General features: G+C 35.9%; 1 protein-coding gene across 7 annotated transcripts in view; it reads left to right on the top strand.

Moving 5' to 3' along the window:
- The window catches only part of PTPN20 (protein tyrosine phosphatase non-receptor type 20), a 115,110-nt gene that overhangs the window by 45,821 nt on the left and 47,545 nt on the right, over positions 1-21,744 (top strand). For 3 of the 7 annotated variants that reach the window (XM_053909682.1, XM_019444858.2, XM_019444859.2), the window contains exons 4-6: positions 8,014-8,111; positions 13,841-13,935; positions 19,827-19,936. In XM_053909682.1, coding sequence (XP_053765657.1) covers positions 8,014-8,111; positions 13,841-13,935; positions 19,827-19,936 — 303 coding nt within the window. Of the gene's footprint in view, positions 1-8,013; positions 8,112-13,840; positions 13,936-19,826; positions 19,937-21,744 lie in introns of those variants that run through there. The other 4 variants (XM_053909684.1, XM_019444861.2, XM_019444863.2 and 1 more) reach the window with 3 other exon arrangements.

Genomic DNA, 21,744 nt, shown 5'->3' with positions numbered 1-21,744 from the left:
GTAATACAGTTTGAAGTCTGGAATTGTGATGCCTCCAGCTTTGGTTTCCTTTTTCAACATTACTTTGGCTATTCGATATATTTTCTGGTTCTGTACAAATTTTAGGATTGTTTGTTGTAGCTCTGTGAAGAATGCTGGTGTAATTTTGATAGGGATTGCATTGAATGTGTAGATTGCTTTAGTTAGTATCAACATTTTAACAATATTTATTCTTTCAATCCATGAGCATGGAACGCTTTTCCATTTCTTTGTGCCTTCTTCAGTTTCTTTCATGAGCTTTCTATAGTTTTCAGCATACATACCTTTTACCTCTTTGGTTAGGATTATTCCTAGGTATTTTATGGTTTTTGGTGCAGTTGTACATGGGATTCCTTGATATCTATTTCTGTTGTTTCATTATGTGGTTTATAGAAATGCAACCCATTTCTGTATATTGCTATTATATCCTGCGACTTTGCTGAATTCACGTATCAGCTCTAGTAGTTTTTTGGTGGAGTCTTCCGGGTTTTCCACATAGAGTATCATGTCATCTGTGAAGACTGAAAGTTTGACTTCTTTGCAATTTGGATGCCATTTATTTCTTTTTGTTGTCTGATTGCTGAGGTTAGGTCTTCCAACATTATGTTGAGCAACAGTGGTGAGAATGGACATCCCTGTCATGTTCCTGATCTTGGAGGGAAAGCTCTCAGTTTTTCCCTGTTGAGGATGATATTGGCTGTGGGCCTTTCATATATGGCTTTTCTGATGTTCCTTGCATCCCAACTTTCTTGAGGGTTTTTACCAAGAAAGGATGCTGTTTTATGTCAAATGTTTTTTTCTGCATCTATTGAAAGCATCATATGGTTCTTATCCTTTCTTCTATTAATGTGACCTTAGCACTTAATTGATTTGCAAATATTAAAACCAGCCCTGCAGCCCAGGAATAAATCCCACTTGATCATGGTGAATAATTCTTTTAATGTACTGTTGAATTCGATTTGCTAGTATCTTGTTGAGAATTTTTGTATCCAGGTTCATCAGGAATATTGGCCTGTAATTCTCCTTTTTAGTGGAGTCTATGTCTGGTTTTGGAATCAAGGTAATGCTGACTTCATAGAATGAGTGTGGAAGCTTTCCTTCCACTTCTGTTTTTTGGAACAGTTTGAGAAGAATAGGTGTTAACTCTGCTTTAAATGTCTGGCACAATTCCCCTGGGAAGCCATCTGGCCCAGGATTCTTACTTCTTGGGAGATTTTTTGATAACTGATTCAATTTCTTTGCTGGCTACACGTCTGTTCAGATTTTCTATTTCTTCCCATTTGAGTTTTGGTAGTGTGTGACTGTCTAGGAATTTTTCCATTTTTTTCCAGATTGTCCAGTTTGTTTGCATATAATTTTTCATAGTATTCTCTAATAATTGTTAGTATTTCTGTGGTGTTGGTTGTGATCTCTCCCCTTTCATTCATGATTTTATCTATTTGGGTCCTCTCTCTTTTTGAGAAGTCTGTGTGGGCATTTATCAATTTTGTTTATTCTTTCAAAACATCAGCTTTTAGTTTCATTGATCTCTTGTACTATTTTTTTTTTTTTGATTCTATATTGTTTATTTCTGCTCTGATCTTTGTTATTTCCCTTCTTCTGTGGGCTTTGGGCTTGATTTGCTGCTTCTTTTCTAGCACCTTTAGGTGTAAGGTTAGGTTGTATATTTAGAACCTTTCTTGCTTCTTGAGATAGTCCTGAATTGCAATGTATTTTCCTCTTAGGACTGCCTTTGCTGCATTTCAAAGGGTTTGGACTGTTATGTTTTTTTTTTTTTTATTTATTTTTTTTATTTTTTTATTTTTTTTTTTAATTTTTTTTTCAATGTTTTTTTATTTATTTTTGGGACAGAGAGAGACAGAGCATGAACGGGGGAGGGGCAGAGAGAGAGGGAGACACAGAATCAGAAACAGGCTCCAGGCTCCGAGCCATCAGCCCAGAGCCTGACGCGGGGCTCGAACTCACGGACCGTGAGATCGTGACCTGGCTGAAGTCGGACGCTTAACCGACTGTGCCACCCAGGCGCCCCAAGGGACTGTTATGTTTTAATTTTCATTTGTTTTCATGTATTTTTAAATTTCTTCTTTAATTTCCTGGTTAACCCATTCGTTCTTTAATAGGATGTTTTTTAACCTCCATGTATTTGGGGGGCTTTCCAAATATTTTCTTGTGGTTGATTTCAAGTTTCATAGTGTTGTGATCTGAAAATATGCATGGTATGATCTTAGTCTTTTTGTACCTGTTGAAGGCTGTTTTGTGACCCAAGATGTGATCTATTTTGTTGAATGTTCCATGTGCACTTGAGAAGAATGTGTATTCTGCTGCTTTAGGATAAAATATTCTGAATGTATCTGTTAAGTCCATGTGGTCCAATGTGTCATTCAGAGCTGTTGTTTCCTTACTGAGTTTCTGCCTAGATTATCTGTCCATTGTTGTAAGTGGAGTATTACGGTCTCCTACAATCATGGTATTATTATCAATAAGTTTGCTTATGTTTGTGATTAATTGATTTATATATTTGGGTGCCTCCACGTTAGGACATAAATATCTTTGATTCTCTGGGATTCAAAACCCGAAGCCTTAAAGGACCCAGCTTGGTGTGTCTCCTCTCCCCTGTTCCAGAGTAGAGCCTTTCCACCTGCTGATAAAAGGCCTTTGGCTGGCGCCTGCAGGGTCTTTTGTCCTTGGGTACACAATAAACCCTCTTCCCAGAGTCCGAGAAAGGGACCGTTCTCTCTCAGTGCACCTCTGAGATTGCTGTACCACATTATGCACTCCAGGGCCTCTTTGCTCCTCCCCAGGAGCGTATGCCAAGGCTCCTGGATTCACTCCAGAGAAGGTTGTGCACTCGAACCTCTAAGTTTTAGCGCCTAAGGCTGTTTGCAAAAAAGAAAAACTGGCACTCTCTGTATTTCTCATTCCTCAGTCTGTGGTCCAGAGAGGTTTTTCCTCTTGTGCTAACTCCATACCACCCTTTCACAACCCCTCTTTCCGTCCCTTTTGTCTCTCCACAGAAGGGGTTCCCTCCCCTTCGTGCCTATGCTGTTTTATCTCCCCCAAGTCACATACACACACCTTGATCCTGCCAAGCTGTCTCCCTCCAACTGTAGAGATCCTTCTGCCACTCTGCAGATTGATTTCTTGGATGTTCCAAGTGATCTGACCTCGATACGGTTGTGTTTGAGGGACGAGGAAAATCCCAGTTCCCCTACTTTTCTGCCATCTTAACTCCCTCTATCATTGTAACATCCTTATGACACAGGCACTGTTAGTATTTCTGTTCTATAGATGATGAGCCTGAAGCATAGAGAGATTAGGGAACTTGAGCAAAATCATGAGCCACATGAATGAACTGGGATCAAAGAGGTGAAATTAAGGTATGATATATGACACTTGGAAATTTACTGATTGTAATAAATCAAGAGAAACCTTCTGAGAAATTATTAAACAGTGAATTTTGATGAAATTTAATTTATCAGTTTTTCTTTTACCTTTCATGTTTTTTGTGTACTAAGACATTTGCATAATTGTAAATCACATTCTCTCCTGTTTATTTCTAAAATTTACAGTTTAGTTTTTAGATTTAGATCTCTGATTTATTTCATTTCTTTTTTTTTTAAATGATGTGACATAAGGATTTTCTTTTTCTTTCCATGCTATTTCAGAATTACCTTTTGAAATTAATTACCATTAAATTACCCCCCAAAAATAATAGCAACAATTTTGGGGGCACCTGGGTGGCTCAGTCGGTTAGGCATCCAACTCTTGGTTTTGGCTCAGGTCATGATCTCACGGTTTGTGGGTTCGAGCCCTGCATCGGACTCTCTGCTGGTAGCACAGAGCCTGCTTGGGATTCTCTCTGTCCCTCTCTTCCTGCCCCTCCACCATTCTCGCTGTCTCTGTGTCTCTCAAAATAAAAATAAATAAACTTTAAAAAATGCTTTAAGAATAGCAACAGTTTTGAAAAAGAACAACATTGAAAGACTTAAACCACTTGATTTCTAGACATCTTACAGAGCTGTAATAATTAAGATACTATGACACTAGCATAAGGACAGAAGTAGGAATCAATGGAACCAAGTAAAAAGTCCAGATATAATTCTACACATATATATTCAGTGATTTTTAGTATGGTGCAGTTTTAGCATTCAGTATCAGGAGTGTTAAATGTGCACCCTCGGCATGCAGGAGACCAATGACTTTTTGCTCAGCGTTTTTGGTGGTTAGAGGAGTTGTCCAGAGGACATGCAATGAATTTTATTTATTCTCGGATCAGCAGAGGTTGGTTGTTGTTACTTCCAACTAAGAGTATCCGCTAGTTTAATATACTTTACTCGTTATTTTCTATTGGCTTGTCTTCCTATTGAATTTCAAGAATTCTATATGTATCCTAGATATATATCCTTTATATCCCTTCTTCCTGGTAAATGCATTTTTAAAGCTTTGTTGACAGTATATTTTATTTTTGTTTTTTTAAGAATTTATTTTTAAGTAATCTCTACACCCAAGATGGGGCTTGAATACACAACCCTGAGATCAAGAGTCAGATGCTCTTTTGACTGAGGCAGCCAGGTGTACCCCTGTTGACAGTATTTTTTATTGAATATTCAGATTTATCAATATTTTCTTCTATAAGTTGTGTTTTTGTAATTCAAAAATCTATTCCTATGCTGAGATAATAAAAATAGCCTCTTTTATTTTATCTTGTATATTTTGACCTTTGATCTTATCATGCTCTAAGATAGGGATATAATCTTTTTTTTTTTTTTTTTTTTTTTTCTGTTGGGAAAGCCAGTTCCCCAGCCCCATTTGTTTTAGTGTTTTCCCTACTGGTCGGCAGTGCCACCACTATCAAATGGCAAAGGCTCTCATGTGCCTGTGTCTGTTTTTGAATCCCTGTTCTCTTTTCTTCATCTGTTTTTCTATTCTTACATTAATTCACATTGTTGATTACTTTAGCTTATAATGAGTATTGGTATCTGATAGGGCAAATGCACCCAAACTGTTCTCCTTGTCCAAGTTGTCTTTGCTGTTCTTAGACTTGTATTCTCTAGTTTGTCTACATACAGAGCGCGCACGCGCACACACGCGTGCACACGCGCGCGCACGCGCGCACACACACACATCCTGCTTGAATTTTGATTGGATTTACATTGAATCTGTGAATTAGTTTAAAGGATTCTTATCATTATTATGATACTGGGTTTTCTTCTATATGAATATGGGTTCATTAGTAATTGTATTTTTTTTTTACACTTCAATAAAATGTTTGCAATTTTTACTATATATTTTTGGTTTATTTCTAGTTACCTTATATTTTTATTTCTATTGTGAATGATACATTTTCTTTTGTTGCAATGTCTAGTTGGTTATTGTTGGTTTATGGAATGTTTCTAATTTATTATCAGCTATCCTGTCAAACTTTCTTATTATTTCTAGTGTTTGACTATAGAGTCTCTTTAATTTTCTGTGTAAGACAATTACAGTATTTATATATATGATTTACTTGCTTTGTTTCTAATCCATAGGGTTTTTTTTCCCCTTTCTTCTTTTGTTTTAGTGCTTCGACCCCATATATTATTCAGTGTTAAATAAGGGTAGTAGTAGCAGGCATTTTTATGTTTTCCTTAAACAATGAGAATATGTCTAAAGTTTTACCATTAAGTATAATGTTGGCTCAATATTTTGAATAGATAACCTTTTCTATTAGTTAAAGAAGTTCCCTTCTATTTCTCCCTTGAAAGACTACTGAATTTTTCAAATGATTTTTTGTTATATGTTCAGGTGATACTGTGATTTCTGTCCTTTAGTTAACATTTGTTATGTACCTATTTACATTGATAGATTTGTATGATATTGAGCATACGTTGAATTTTTTTGATAAATGTTACTTAAATCTACACATTTCTTTCATTGCACTTTTTACTAATATTTTACTTAGGATTTTTGCATCTATGTCCATTTTTGAATTTGGCTTATGATTTTTCTTACTTGTATTTTACATATTTTGTTTTTATGTGAGAATTTTCTTAACCTTTTAGTATAAATTTGGCTTTACATTAAAAAATCTCTAAAAAATTAGTATAAGAAAGATATTTTGTTCATTGAAAGTTTGATAAAATTTCACCTGGAAGCCTCTCTGGCTCCAGATGCCTTTTACCTCCTGGGGATGAGATTTTTAATTATTGAACTTTTAAACTGGCTATTATATTATTCATGCTTTCTACACGTTCTTGAGTAGATTTTGATGGTTTATAATTCTCTATAAAAGTTTCCATTTCATCAAATTTGTCTAAAGATACTTCTTTTAAGTTTTTTTTTTTAAAGTTTATTTATTCATCCTGAGAGATAGAGAATGTGTGTGAGTGGGGGTGGGGGCAGAGAGCAAAGGAGAGAGAGGATCCCAAGCAGGCTCCTTGCTGTCAGATGCTCCTTGAGCCGGATGCTAAACTCAATCCCGGGAACTGTGAGATCATGACCTGAGCAGAAATCAAAGAGTTGACACTTAACCACTTAACCGACTGAGCCACCCAGGCACCCCAAAAGGATTTAGTTCTAAAAGTGATAGCTGGGGGGTGCCTGGGTGGCTCAGTCAGTTAAACATCTGACTTCAGGTCAGGTCATGATCTCCCAGTTCGTGGGTTTGAGCCCCGAGTCCGGCTCTGTGCTGACAACTCAGAACCTGGAGCCTGCGTTGGATTCTGTCTCTCTCTGTCTCTCCCACTGCCCCTACCCCACTCACGCTCTGTCTGTGTCAAAAATAAACAAACAAATAAATAAATAAAAGTGATAGTTGGGTCTGTGGCTGTGCCCTTTTTCCTGCTTAATGTTAATTAAATTGAGTAGTGAAAGAAGTTTGCATATTTTTAAGCCTTTTTTTTCAAGTCTTTGATTTTGTTGATTGTTCTATTGTTTTAAATTATTTTCTATTTGCTGTATTTCTTGATGATGTCTTACTTTCTACTTTTTTTGGAGATTTCCTCAGTTTTTCTTAGCCTTTATGATTGCATATAAACCTAATATTTGTCAGTTTTTCTGTTTTTGTTATAAATGTATTTAAAACTGTACATTTCCCCTTTAAACACTGCTTTAGCTAACTTTCACATTAGTTTTGATATGTTGTTTTTTCATTGATGTTTCTTAAGATAGATACATATATATATACATATGTATATGTATATAAAATCAACTCATGTGCTTTAATAGTTCACAATTTCTATTTGGTTTTCTTTTTAACACATTCACAAGTGCACTTTTTGATACAGAGTACTGGTTTACTATATTTTTTACTATATTTTATACTATTGATTTTATAATAACCATGTCACAAAATTTCTAAATCATAATATTTATGGCTGCTATGATATGGGGGACAGTACTCTGAAATCTTAGTTCTAAGATCAGAGAAAAATATTTCCTTTGGATCCTCTCTGAAATACTCTGTTCAGTGAAAGAGAGTAATTAACAATGCTCCTATAATAAAACCAGCACAGAGTTTCCTAGGGAGGATTCATATTATATTCTTCAATAAAGCCTGAAATGATTTTCTATATACATTAACATTTTGCTTATTTATTTATGATTAATAATTCAAGAAGTCAAAGTGAGGCATATGTAACACGCTGCTCTTTATCCCAGAAGTAGACCCTGAAGAAAGAATTATATTCTGTAATACCTAGTACATATGTTCTGTAAGTTGTGTATATTTAGGATTTATCTGAAGAGTACTTTCTTAAATAATATGGAAGTAGGAACAAAGGGACCACTCAAAAATGAACTTAAATTAACTGAGAATGATCCTAGAAGAAGGATCATGTTTGCTCTGTTATTTTTTTAACGCAGGGAGAAAAGTGACTAATACAGGAGATAAAGATGAGATGACTCTACAACAAGAAAGTAGATTCCCCTTATGTAGCTTGGCTTTTCTCATTAAGGCACACCCTTTCTCTGTGTAGCCCTTTGCATTTGATCAATTCTTCCCTTCTCTTTGTTCAGGAAAAGATATGGAGGGAGAGGACTCTAATTTGAAAGACGTGATTTCCTGGGAGAGTTTGCCTTCATCAAGTCAGACACCTAGATCAGTGACTCGTGAGGTAAAACTAGACGAGGGAATCTCTGCTAATTGATTGTGACTAATGCTTAAATCGCTGAGTAAGCCCTCTAAGGAATAGGTGTCTATTTTGTTCTCCTCAGCATAATAATTCTCAGTTCCATTTCATTCTGGTGTTGAAGATGACCCAAATATCTATTTGAAAGAGTGCAACTCTTTGTGACTCTAAAGAAAAAAAAAAACCTTTGATACTATTCTGGAAAGTTTACTTATTTTGGCATCTATTTCATTTTGTGCTACTGATAGAGATACAAAATAAATTTCACATAAAATTTGAAGCACTTTTAGGTATATTGATGATGGAATTTTTAATTGATAGAGACATGGTGCAGTATCTCCAAACCATGGAAAGGTAGAGAGTTGGGAAAAATCTGGGGCAAAAACTCTCACCTTGACATGTGTCTCCTCCCTTGTGGAGGTTAACTGCCAGGATTAAAGCACAAAAAGCGAAATGCATTGTCATCGTGTGGGTGGCTTGCAGTTTTTTTTATCTACTGGAACTTTGGGACTTCTACCATGTTGCTGTCCTCATACTCACATTCTGTAAGTTGCAGCATTATTAGAGATAAAAATAAGTACCAAGAACAGACATTGCTGTCTTAACTTTCCAGTTTGGTTGCCATCCCCACCCAAGGGCTGACAGTCATGCTGCTCTTTGAAAAACAGTGCTATGGTTTGATTGTTCTCTCATGTAAGAATCTGTGCATTCCTCTGTGACATGTAAGGTGGCTGCATCAGGGCCACCCACGATCACATATCTGACTGGCAGTCTCCAATTTTTAGTGTACTGCTGGGCTCTCAGCTCCATTGTTGATACTTTTCTCTGATCAGAAGGATTTTCTACTTGAAGGACTGATAATTTCAAAATGAGCACCTTCATAGAATGTCCCAAGTAGATCGTTTTTATAACCATGCTTGACTCCCTTCTAGAACTAAATACATTTTATTGTTTTTTTTTACCCCCATATTTTATGGCTTGACATATCTAGGATAAGTTTTGATATCCTTTAAAGTTTCATTTTAGAAAAGAGTATCTTAGCAATCATTTCTGGATGGTTTTTAGAGTATGTTGGGAAAACCAGCTGATTTTACCAGAATTTGCTTTTAACACTTCATGAATTAATTTGATGTTACAGCCACTTGATGCCCTTTGAGTTATGATGCTGTCTGTAGGAATTATCTAGACTCATAGATGATTGTATTTGGAAGCTAGGTCAAATCATTTTTATTCCAACAATCATTTTAGACATGAAGAACCTAAGTCCTGGAGAGCTAAAATGATTTGTCTGTGATCATACAGCTCTTCAACCACAGAGAAAAGACTAGAAACCAGGCTCCTGTCTCCTAGTATTACTGCTTTCACTTTGTCCTCATATGTCCTTGGCGTATGCAGTGCAAAAAACCCAACTTAGGCTCCTCGTAAAAATTTATCTAGCCCTTTCTTTAATTTGACACAAATTTGATTCAGTGAGCAATCTCTGAAAAGACCTGACATCTTGGTAATTTAGTATATTTCTCCTTGTACCTTCTTGGCGTTGCTGGCCAAATCACATTTCATTCAATCAAAGATGTATCAGAGTCCTAAGTGAGCCTTTAATTTGAATTGCAGCCATCTAAAACAGTTCGCTTCTTGGATAAATGTAATCAAGTTGATTTTGAAGCGTGACTTGAAATATGTCTCAGGTTTAAATTATGGTAGGAATTCTTACTCAGGTGATGTCATTTTGCCTCAGTGAGCAAGTGCTAAGAAAATGGCTTTTTAAACATGTCTTGTTGGAAGAAGAGAGGGACTGTGTTGGTGCAATAGTATTGTTCTCCTTTTTCTCCATCCTCACATTCCTGTTTTAATTATCCTGAAATTGACGCTTAGGGATCTGTTTTACCAATTAGCATTGATAAACTAGCTTTCAGAACTAAGCCAACTCTGTAGAACTCATTTAATTTGTTGGTCATCTGTATAGGTTAATGAGAAGGAATCTTTGGGGAACATTTTCCCCCCGATACACAGAGCAACACTAACAAAAGAGAGGTAATGTAGCTATAGTAATGTCAGACAAATGAACTTCAAAGCAAAAAACATTAGGCTTTAGAGGTCACTATATAATACGGGAAGGTTTAGTTCACAAGGAGGATATAAAATTCTAAATTTATAAGCACCAGAATATGTAAATCAGAATTACAAGTAAGAATTGATAATTTCACTATGAGAGTAGACCATTTAAAAATATATCTTTATTAATAGAATAGATAATAGTTAAGAGTAGAGAAATAACAAAAAAATTTAGCAAGATATATATAATGAACATATATATAGAACTTGCATCCAGAAGCTAGAGAACCCATATTCTTTTCAAGCATACATGGACCATTTATAAAAATTTACCATGTACCAAATCAAAATATATCTTAACAAATTTCAAATAATACTATATATTTAAGTTTATAGCGCTGACTGTGATGTCTGACATAAAGAAATTCACTTAGAAATCAACCACAAATAGAAAAAATATGCATTTGGAATTTAAAGACATACTCAAAACTTGTGGGTCAAAGAAGAAATCATAATGGAAATTTAAAATATTTATAATAGAATAAGTATAAAATTACAGTATATAAAAACGTGATTTTCTCATTATGCAGTAGTTAGCAAATGTATACCAAATATTAAGTACAAATTATCTACCATAATGGATTATACTGTTATATTTACAGCTATAAAGTATGTGGGAGTCAATTTAATAAATGGTATGAATTGCCTTTCCTGAGAATATTTAAAAGTATTTTGATGTATAGCTGTATCATATTAATGGATAAGAGGAGTTAATATAATAAAGAAAACAGTTATCTCTAATTTAAATACGAAATGAATTTAACTTAATTTCAGTAAAAATTCCAAAGTTTTGTTTTGTTAGTGTATATTTGAGGTTTGATCAACTGATCAAAAAGCTTTTGGGAGAACAGAAGGTCAAGAACAGGCAAGACAGTATTAGGAAAGAAAGCAAGAGTATATATGTGGTGGAGGGGCCCATTGGCACTGCAGAGTGTCAAGGCCTATTAGAACGCTGTAGGAATTAAAGAAATGTGAAAACAGTATAGGAAGTGGCAAATAAGACCCATGAAACTGCATAGAAATTCTAGAAAAGACCTATACACATATGGGAACTTTTCATGTGACATTGTAGATTTCTAGAATGGTGTGCTCAATTAATGGTGCTGGTATAATTGGTTATTCCAACATGAAAAATAAAATGACATTATTGCCTGTGAGTAAAGATGAATTAACCTTTTCTTTTTCGCAACGAGAAAATGATCTTGTGTTAGCCTTCTAGCACCCTGTTTCTCTGGAAACCTGGTGAAAGTGGACGATCAGCTGTATTACCAGGTGGCATTGGCTATGATAAAAATGATCCCCAGACTGGGAGGATTATGACTAGGACAATAAATGTCTTAATGAGAGTACTAATGGCATGAATGTGGGAATCCCCTTGCAGTGAGCCCTAGGTTAGGTTCATGCATTCTTACAAGAGATACGGGTTCCTGTGCTGTTTGAGGTTTCTAAGGAGGGGGACTTAGGTACCCACCCACCCATTGCTTCACACCTGAGCTTACACTAGAATGCTGCTAGGACTCTTAATGAGGGCAAGCCTAAGACTGTCCTGCTCACATGTTGTGGTTTTCCACCGTATCCTCTGCAAAGCTCATCTGGTACCAGGTGTGGCCTACTGGATCTTGTGAATGTCCAGTTGAACGCAAGATCATTGTTGGTGGTTGCGCAGAGTGGGTGAGGAACACTTCACATCGAAATTGTTTCTAGGTGAGTTAAGTCCCCAAATATTAAAAGCAAATGTTAAAAAATTTTGGAAAAGTATTTGAGAGTAGATGGTTTTCTTGCATAGGGAAAGACTTTTTTATCTTTTTATTTCAATTTTTATTTATTTACCTATTTTTATTTAAGTACAGTTGACACACAGTATTACATTAGTTTTTGGTGTCCAACATAATGACTCAACAACTCTGTATGTTGTGCTATACTTGTGTCACCACAAGGAAAGACTTTTTATGTTTTATGTATTATTCAAAATGACAATTAGCTAATCCACTAGAATTTACTATATTTAGAAAACTACTGCTAAAATATGAGTTAACTTTAATTTCAAGCAATCCTTATTCATATTAGATTAAAAACCTAATAACTTATATGTTTTGATTTGTTCAACCAAATGAATATGCTTGGTAAGAACAGTGTTGGGTAATTGTTTACATCTTTCCATTAACATGCTTGTTTCTAAAATTGATTGTGTTTGAGTCCATGTTCTGGAATGATGGCTGTATATATGCCCACAATAGGTATTCCAGGTCTAAAAAAATTCATGGAATAAGCAAAACACACACGCACATGCACACGCACACACACACATACTTGCGAGCGGGGAAAGATTAATAAGTTTTACACAATCAGAGTCGTCAAAGATACTTGAGAAAAGATGAAAAGACATGGTATATAGGCTGTGACTTGAGATGCTGCATGAGAAATAGGCATGAGGTGAGGGTGGTCAGTTAGGCAGAGGCCAGAGGCTCTGCCGGGACCTGGGATCTGCTGTTTCTTTCACTCAGGATGCTTCCCTGTCTCTTTGCTTAGCCCTTCCTTTTGCCTTTTAGGTACATGGCAGTTACGTATCAGCATACTCTGTTACTGCAGTAACACCACCAGCTGTAATTTGTATATGTTTGCTTGTGTGTTTTCTTTCTCCCCATGAGAATATATATGCTCTGCAAGGGCAGAACACATACCTCTCTTGTTCACTGTTTTATCCATAGCACTTAGACCACTATCTGTGCATACTGGGTCCTCAGAAAATAATTGTCAAATGAATGGATTAATTGAAACAGAATTGAGGGCTAAAATATTGATTGAATTTTTAATTTAATGTGATTTTTCCCCTCTACTCTCATTTTTTTTGTTATTATTATTTATTTACTATACAGGACTCTGTGAATGCAACAAAGTGGAAAAAAGTCTAGGGGGCAGAAGAAAATCTTATGGCAGAAACATACTTAGAATTAATTACTGGATTAGATTATATAAGTATTAAAATAAAGATAAATATAGTGCTAAGAATTTTGTATGTAAACTAAATGTGATAAGCATTCATTATAAGAATCTTCACTGGGCTACAGTGATAGTCTTTTTTTTTCTTATCACAAATGAGGCTTATTTTTATCAACTTTTGTAAAATAACTTGGGTGACTCAGTAAAAATCATTTGTGTGTGCATAGTACTTTATACTCTATTTTTACAGTTTGGAAAATATTTAATAGGGAGAAATACATTTCAAGAGATTTTATAGGAATAGAAATCAAACTGTGATTGTGGTCTTAATTCTGTTATTAAATACCTTAGCACTCTTCTTAATAAGCTATAGAAATCGGGGGTGACTGGGTGGCTCAGTTGGTTATGTGTCCGACATTGGCTCAAGTCATGATCTCGTGGTTTGTGAGTACGAGCCCCATGTTGGGCTTTGCACTGATAGTGTGGAGCCTGCTTCACATTCTCTGTCTCCCCCTCTCTCTGCCCCTCCCCTGTGCTTTCTCTCTCTCTCTCAAAAATAAATAAACATTAAAAAATAAAAAATCTATAGAAATCATATTTCTTTTAAACTATACATTCCTAAAATCATAGCCATAATTTTCTTTCCTTTCTTATTCCTGTAGGTTTTGGCAAAGGAAGATGGCTCAGAGGAGGTAAAATTCTCTCCTCAGAGTTCCCAAAATGATTATGAGGATATTTTAAAAGATGCTACAGAAAGGTATAATGTGCTTATTTAGTGAGTTTTCTATTCATATTCATAGCTAGCTCTCTCAGTGGAGACAGTGAATAATGGCCTTCAAATGTTTGGTTAGTTTTTCAAGATACAGCTCTTTGTAGTAAGTACAGCCTGATTTGGCTAGAAATAAGATGTATTTATGATCTCATAAATATAGTATTAACAGATGAAAAAGATATCCCTAAAGAATGTAATTTCTCTGTCATCTCAACAATTGTACGTTACCAGAGTCATGGTGTTTGGAACTTTGGAGAGGACAGTGTATTTGAAGTAAGGTAAAGCTCAGTACACAACTAAATTTTACTAGAAATGATATTTGGTTCCAGAAAGAAAATAATGTGCTGGAAACAATAGAATTGTTAGCATGGTGAATTTTTGGTACTATATATGAAAGAATTTAAGGAACCAAAAGAAAAGTAAATTTCCATTAGAAAAACAAAACAAAAATAATATTCATCCTTATAAACTGTTCACATTTAGGTGTTACATGCAAAATCATGTCAAATAAGAGAACATTTTAGTGAGCCATATTTCCTTAGAGATTTATAACTAATATTAGTGGCATAGCACTGCATAATAATGTGTATAATAGGTAACTTGCATGTATAACTTTCAAAAGTGCGTTAGGTGAACAAATAATAATTCAAAAGGCATTTTGAGATACTATTATAATCTAATAGTTTCTATTAATTTACTAGATACTGATTATATACTAAACACTGTACACAACTGCAAAATATTACACAGCTCTTGCCCTTTATAGGTTTTTAAAAATTGTTTTTAATGTTTATTTATTTTTGAAAGAGATACAGAGTGAAAACAGGGGAGGGGCAGAGAGAGAGGGAGACATAGAATCTGAAGCAGGCTCCAGGCTCTGAGCTGTCAGCACAGAGCCCGATGCAGGGCTCAAACCTGTGAACCATAAGATCATGACCTGAGGCAAAGTCAAATCCTTAACTGACTGAGCCACCCAGGCACCCCTAGTTTATAGTTTAATTAAGGAAACAGATATGTAAGAGACAAATTTAAGTACAATGTAGTAAATACTACTATAGAGTCAAAGTCCAAGGATTGTGAATATAGAAGACAGATAAATATGTATAGGGGGCTTCACTAGCTTCTTTGAAGAAAAGATACATAGGTTGGATTTAGGACCTTAAATAAGTAGAAATCTAGCAGGTGAAAAGGAAGGGAAGATGGGGTGCCTGGGTGGCTCAGTCGGTTAAGCGTCCAACTTCGACTTAGGTCATGATCTCACAGTTTGTGGGTTTGAGTCCACATCGGGCTCTGTGCTGACAGCTCAGAGCCTGGAGCCTGCGTTGGATTCTGTGTCTCCCTTTCTCTCTGCCCCTTCCCCACTTGCGCTCTGTCTCTGTCTCTCAAAAATAAATAAAAGTTAAAAAAAAATAAAAAAGAAAAGGAAAGGAAGAAAATTTCAAGCTGGAGGAAGAGGTTTGAGCAAAGGTAAGAAGTTGTGAAAATATCTTATTAATGGTGATAAATGTTATGTGTCAAGAGTTGTAGGGTACATGTGAATTGGAATGCCAGGAAGCTTGAAAAGGTAAGAGGTACAGCCAAACGTAAGGTGGGCCAGAATGTGAAGGAAGTTGACATATGTGAGATCAAGGAGTACATATTTTAGTCCATTTGTTGGAATGAAAAGAAAGTACAGGGACTTTTTTTTTTTGCTGTATCCATGCATATGTCTGTCTGTCTGTTTATCTAGAAAAAGAGGATTGCTGGTCGCCAGGTAGATGATAGGTGGCAAGAATTGGGGAGCAATTAGATATTTACAGTAATCTTAAAAAAGATGAGAAGGAGAAAGAGTAAGAAACTTTAAATCACTTCCAGAAGCAAAAGAAAAAGGCATTTTTTTTGTTAGGATTAAAACATAAGATACATAAAGGAGATTAGTAGGGATGATGAACAGATTGGCTGGGGCCAGATTGCCAGTGTCTTAAACTTATGTAAGGAGCCTGGGTTTATCTTGAAGGTGATGGGCAGGCATAATTAAATTTGAATTTAGGAACAGTTGTCTTTAGACATCAGAGATTAGAACCAGAAGTCAAATTAGGAGGCTTTTGTTAAATGGGGTTATGAATGAAAGCACAACAAGTAAACGGAGTAGTAAGAAGCTGGAAAGGAACAGAAAATGGGTATGGCTAGTATTTGAAAAATCTGTTTGAGATAGGAGGTTGAAAAGGGTTTCTATTTTTTTCCAATTTTTATTGGAATTCTAGTTAGTTAAAATATACTGTAATATTGTTTTTAGTGGTAGAATTTAGTGATTCATCACTTACATATAACACACAATGTTCAATATATGACATAAACATACGACATACAAATAATGACAAGTGCCCTCCTTAATACCCGTCATCCATTTAGCCCATCCCCCACCCACTTCCCTCCATCAACCCTCAGTTTGTTTTCTTTTGTAATGAGACCCTTATGATTTGTTTCCCTCTTTTTTCCCCTATCCGATATGTTCATCTGTTTTGCTTCTTAAATTCCACAATATGAGTGATGTTCTATTGCATTTATCTTTCCCTGACTGATTTATTTTGCTTAGCATAACAAACATACTGCATCTCCATCCAGGTCATTACAGGTGGCAAGATTCATTACTTTTGATGGCTGAGTAACATTCCATTGTATGTATATATGTATACACAGCTTTTTTCTCTTTTTTAAAAAAAATTTTATGTAAATCGAAGTTAGTTAACATATAGTGTAATAATGGTTTCAGTAGTAGAATTTAGTGATTCGTCACTTACATATTATTTCACTTAGCATAATACATTCTAGTTCTATCCACATTGTGGCAAATGAGATTTCATTCTTTTTGATTGCTGAGTAATATTCCAGTGTGTGTGTGTGTGTGTGTGTGTGTGTGTGTGTGTGTGTGTGTGTGTATAATATTTTCTTTATCCATTTGTCAGTCAATGGACATTTGGGCTCTTTCCATAATTTGGCTGTTGTTGATAGGGTTGCTTTAAACATAGGGGTGCAGGTGCACCTTTGAGTCCGCATTTTGGTATCCTATGGATAAATACCTAGTAGTGCAATTGCTGAGTCATAGGGTTGCTTTATTTTTAATTTTTTGAGGAATATCTATATTGTTTTCCAGAGTGGCTGAACCAGTTTGCATTCCCACCAGTAGTGCAAAAGTGTTCCCCTTTCTCCACATCCTCTCCAATATCTGTTATTTCCTGAGTTGTTAATTTTAGGAATTCTGACTGGTGTCAAGTGGTATCTCATCATTGTTTTGATTTGTGTTTCCCTGATGATGAATGGTGTTGAGCATCTTTTCATGTGTCTCTTAGCCATCTGGATGTCTTCTTTGGGAAAGTGTGTCTGTTCCTATCTTCTGCCCGTTTCTTCACTGGATTATTTTTTGGGGGGTGTTGAGTTTTTTTTTTAATTTTTTAACATTTATTTATTTTTGAGAGACAGAGATAGAGCACGAGTGGGAAAGGGGAAGAGAGAGAAGGAAACACAGAATCTGAAGTAGTCTCCAAGCTCTGAGTTGTCATCACAGAGCCCAACGCAGGGCTTGAACTCATGAACCGCGAGATCATGACCCGAGCTGAATTTGGATGTTTAACCTTTTGAGCCACCCAGGTGCCCCTTGGGTGTTGAGTTTGATAAGTTCTTTATAGATTTTGGATACTAACCCTTTATCCGATATGTCATTTGCAAGTATCTTCTCCCATTCCATCAGTTGCCTTTTAGTTTTGTTGATTGTTTCCTTTCCTGTGCAGAAGCTTTTTCTCTTGATGAGGTCCTGATAGTTCATTTTTGCCTTTGTTTCCCTTGCTCCTGGAGATGTGTCTAGTAGGAAGTTGCTGTGGCCAAAGTCAAAAGGGTTGTTGCCTGTTTTCTCTTCTAGGATTTTGATGGTTTCCTGTCTTACATTTAGGTCTTTCATCCATTTTGAGTTTATTGTTTGTATATGGTGTAAGAAAGTGGTCCAGGTTCATTCTTCTACAGGTCACTGTCCAGTTTTCCCAACACTATTTGCTGAAGAGACTCTTCTTTCCATTAGATATTCTTTCCTGCTTTGTCAAAGATTAGTTGGCCATATGTTTGTGGGTCCATTTCTGGGTTTTCTATTCTGTTCCATTGATCTATGTGTCTGTTTCTGTGCCAGTACCATACTATCTTGATGATTACAGCTTTGTAATACAGTATGATGTCTGGAATTGTGATGCTTCCAGCTTTGGTTTTCTTTTTCAACATTACTTTTGCTATTTGGGGTCTTTTCTGGTTCCATACAGATTTTAGAATTGTTGTAGCTCTGTGAAGAACGCTGGTGTAATTTTGATAGGGATTGCATTGAATGTGTAGATCGTTTTGGGTAGTATCGACATTTTAACAATATTTGTTCTTCCTACCCGGGAGCATGGAATCTTTTCCCTTTTTTGTGTGTGTGTCTTCTTTAATTTCTTTCATAAGCTTTCTATAGTTTTCAGTGTATAGATTTTTCACCTCTTTGGTTAGGTTTATTCTTAGGTATTTAATGGTTTTTGGTGCAATTGTAAATAGGATCAGTTCCTTGATTTCTCTTTCTGCCCCTCCATTATTGGTGTATAGAAATGCAGCCGATTTCTGAATGTTGATTTTATATCCTGTGGCTTTGCTAAGTTCATATATCAGCTCTAGCAGTTTTTTGGTGGAGTCTTTCGAGTTTTCCACATAGAGTATCATGTCATCTGTGAAGAATGAAAGTTTGACTTCTTCCTTGCTGATTTGGTTGCCTTTTATTTCTTTTTGTTATCTGATTGCTGAGGCTGAGACTTCCAACACTCTGTTGAACAACAGTGGTGAGAATGGACATCCCTGTCATGTTCCTGACCTTATGGGTAAAGCTGTCAGTTTTTCCCCATTGAGGATGATATTAGCTATGGGTGAAAAGAGTTTCTATTTTTAAGATTAGGGAGAATTGAGTATTCTTATGTTATGGCAGAATTTGTACATAGGGAGAGATTAATTATATATATATATGAAAATGTCATTTCAAAGAAAAGACTTAGGAGATAGAAGGTGTGGAGTTGAATGTGGAAGGATTAATTTTGATCAGGGAGAAAGTAAAGAATAATGAAACATGTTGATGTATCTAAGTACCCATTTTATTTTTTAAAATGTTTATTTTTTGAGAGGGAGAGAGAGAGAGAGAGAGAGAGTTCAGGGGAGGGGCAGGGGAAAAGGAGAGAGAGGATCAGAAGCAGGCTCTGCGCTGGTAGTGCAGAGTCTGATGTGGGGCTCGAACTCACAAACCACAAGACCATGACCTGAGCTGAAGTCGGACACTTAACTGACTGAGCCACCCAGGTGCCCCATAAGTACACATTTTAAAAGAGAATTAGTTGAACGAATTCTTGCTTCCTGGCTTGCATTTTCCAGAAGGGGCTCTGTTTATACTAAGGCAGAGAATTAAGATAGGGTCTAAATGAGGGCGGTGGTTCAGAATTAGCTGTCGTGGAAGAAAAGTAGAGGAGACTCAACAGGGACATACATCACAGTGTTTTCCACATGGCTCTGTGCTGATACCAGAAATCCCAGTGACCTCAGTACTTTTCTCTCACAGCCTGGGTAAAGGAGGAAAGAAGGGGCGTAGGTAGATTGATCCAAGATGGCTAGTTTGCAAGCCAGATAAATGCGGGAAGAGATGGAGTTTGTGATCAGACATTGGGACTTCAGAGTGATCCCTTTTGAAGTGGGCCAATTCTGGGTGCTGACAACAGAAGTACATGGCTAAACTGAAATAAAGATGAATGTCAACCGAATAACTAATATAGATTATCAGAGATTCTTTAAAAAATGTATACATTGTTTGAAACCATGAACAGCGAAATATATTTCTTTTCTAGTGACAGGGACCCAGGCATATGGGCCACCAGTGGCTTCCTAAGAGACAAGTGGAGCAGTGAGGATGAAGAACTTGCAGGGCCATCCCAGACTGTCCCTCCTCAGCTCCACGGTATGACTTCATCCTCTTTTTATTATCACATTCTTGAAGAAGCTATATTTCAGAGGTATGAACCAAGAAATTTCTAATATAAATGTGGGAAAGAGCTAGGAAAAACTTTTTTAGATGGAGCAAACATGATTTCCTAGGATTTTTTTAAGAATGAAGAAAATGCTCCACACCTCACCTTCATAAGGGCAAATATCTCCCTTTCTTTAAATATTTTAATTTACAGTAAAACCTTGGATTGTGAGTAACTTGTTTTGAGAGTCCTCAGCAAGACAAGCAAACGTTTCTAATAAATTTTAACTTGAAAAATGAGCGATGTCTTACAATACAAGTAATATGTGATGCCGAATGTCACATGATCACAACTGAGCTAATGGTTCTTGAAATTTGCTTTGTTATACAAGTGCTTTGGATTACAAGCATGTTTCCATTCTAATCGACTTAGAATGAATTATGCTTGCAATCCAAACATGTCAATTTAATAAAATGAGCTATTTATATTTTCTTATACTAGGAATTATAGATTTGTGTAGACTTGCACATGACCTGCTTCCTCATTTTTTAAATTTTAATTTGTTGCACAGTATATATACTTTGTAAGTAAAATAATAACTGTTTTTTGGATTACACATAGGGTATGAGGAAAAAATAAAATACAAATTGTATAAAAAATAAATCATAATACTGAAGATAGTCAAAATTTTTGTGAATATGTATTTACATTTGTATATAATGTAAACATAAATATAACCATGAACATACATAGATTTACATATAAAGTTATAAAAATTATAAAAACATATAAATTTATATATATGTAAAATTTTTGTGTGAGATTGGGGAATCCCATACCTCAAAAACCTTGGAGCTAGAGAGGACTATAGAGATCACCCATTTCAACCTTAGATCAAGTGCCAGAATCATCTTGTCTAATGACTTTTTTAAAGTTGGAAAATGTCAAATCTACTGATTTTGACAATCTCACACTTATGTAATTATTAAAATACAGATCTGACACAAAAATAGTTAATGAGAAAATTAGCATACAGTTCTGTAAGGTTAGACAAAAGGTCTACCACCACCGTCAGCATACAGTGCATTTCCTTCAGCCTTTAAATTTCTCTTGTACTGTTTTGAGTCTTCCCCTAACCCAACACAAGCACCTGACAACCAGTAATCTCTTTTCATTCTTGTTAGTTTTCTTTTCCAAAGTGTTGTATAAACAGAATCATAAATATGTTGCCTTTTGAGTACAGTTTTTTTTTTGTAATGCTATTGATATTCATGTACACCATTGCTTTTATTGGTATTTAATTTTTTTTTTTCTGACTAGTATTCCATTGTATGGCTACACCAGTTTGTTTATCCACTCACCAGCTGAGGCACAGTTGGGTGTTTCCACATTTTAACAATTATGGATAGGGGCACCTGGGTGGCTCAGTCGGTTAAGCGTCCGACTTCAGCTCAGGTCACGATCTCGCGGTCCGTGAGTTCGAGCCCCGCGTCGGGCTCTGGGCTGATGGCTCAGAGCCCGGAGCCTGCTTCCGGTTCTGTGTCTCCCTCTCTCTCTGCCCCTCCCCCATTCATGCTCTGTCTCTCTCTGTCTCAAAAATAAATAAACGTTAAAAAAACAAACAAACAAACAAACAAAAAACAATTATGGATAAAAAACACTACAAACTTTCACATACTGGTCTTGGGTAAAGCTACATTTTCATTTCTTTAAGGTAAATGTATCTATGATTGGGATTTTGAAATTGTAAGTGTATATAATTGACAAATTGTTTTCCAAAGGGGCTGTACAAATATGC

This window comes from Panthera pardus, unplaced genomic scaffold (assembly GCF_024362965.1).
Source record: "Panthera pardus isolate Hobbes unplaced genomic scaffold, ASM2436296v1 HiC_scaffold_22, whole genome shotgun sequence".
Lineage (NCBI taxonomy): Eukaryota > Metazoa > Chordata > Mammalia > Carnivora > Felidae > Panthera > Panthera pardus.
This window is presented reverse-complemented; position numbering and strand designations above follow the sequence as displayed.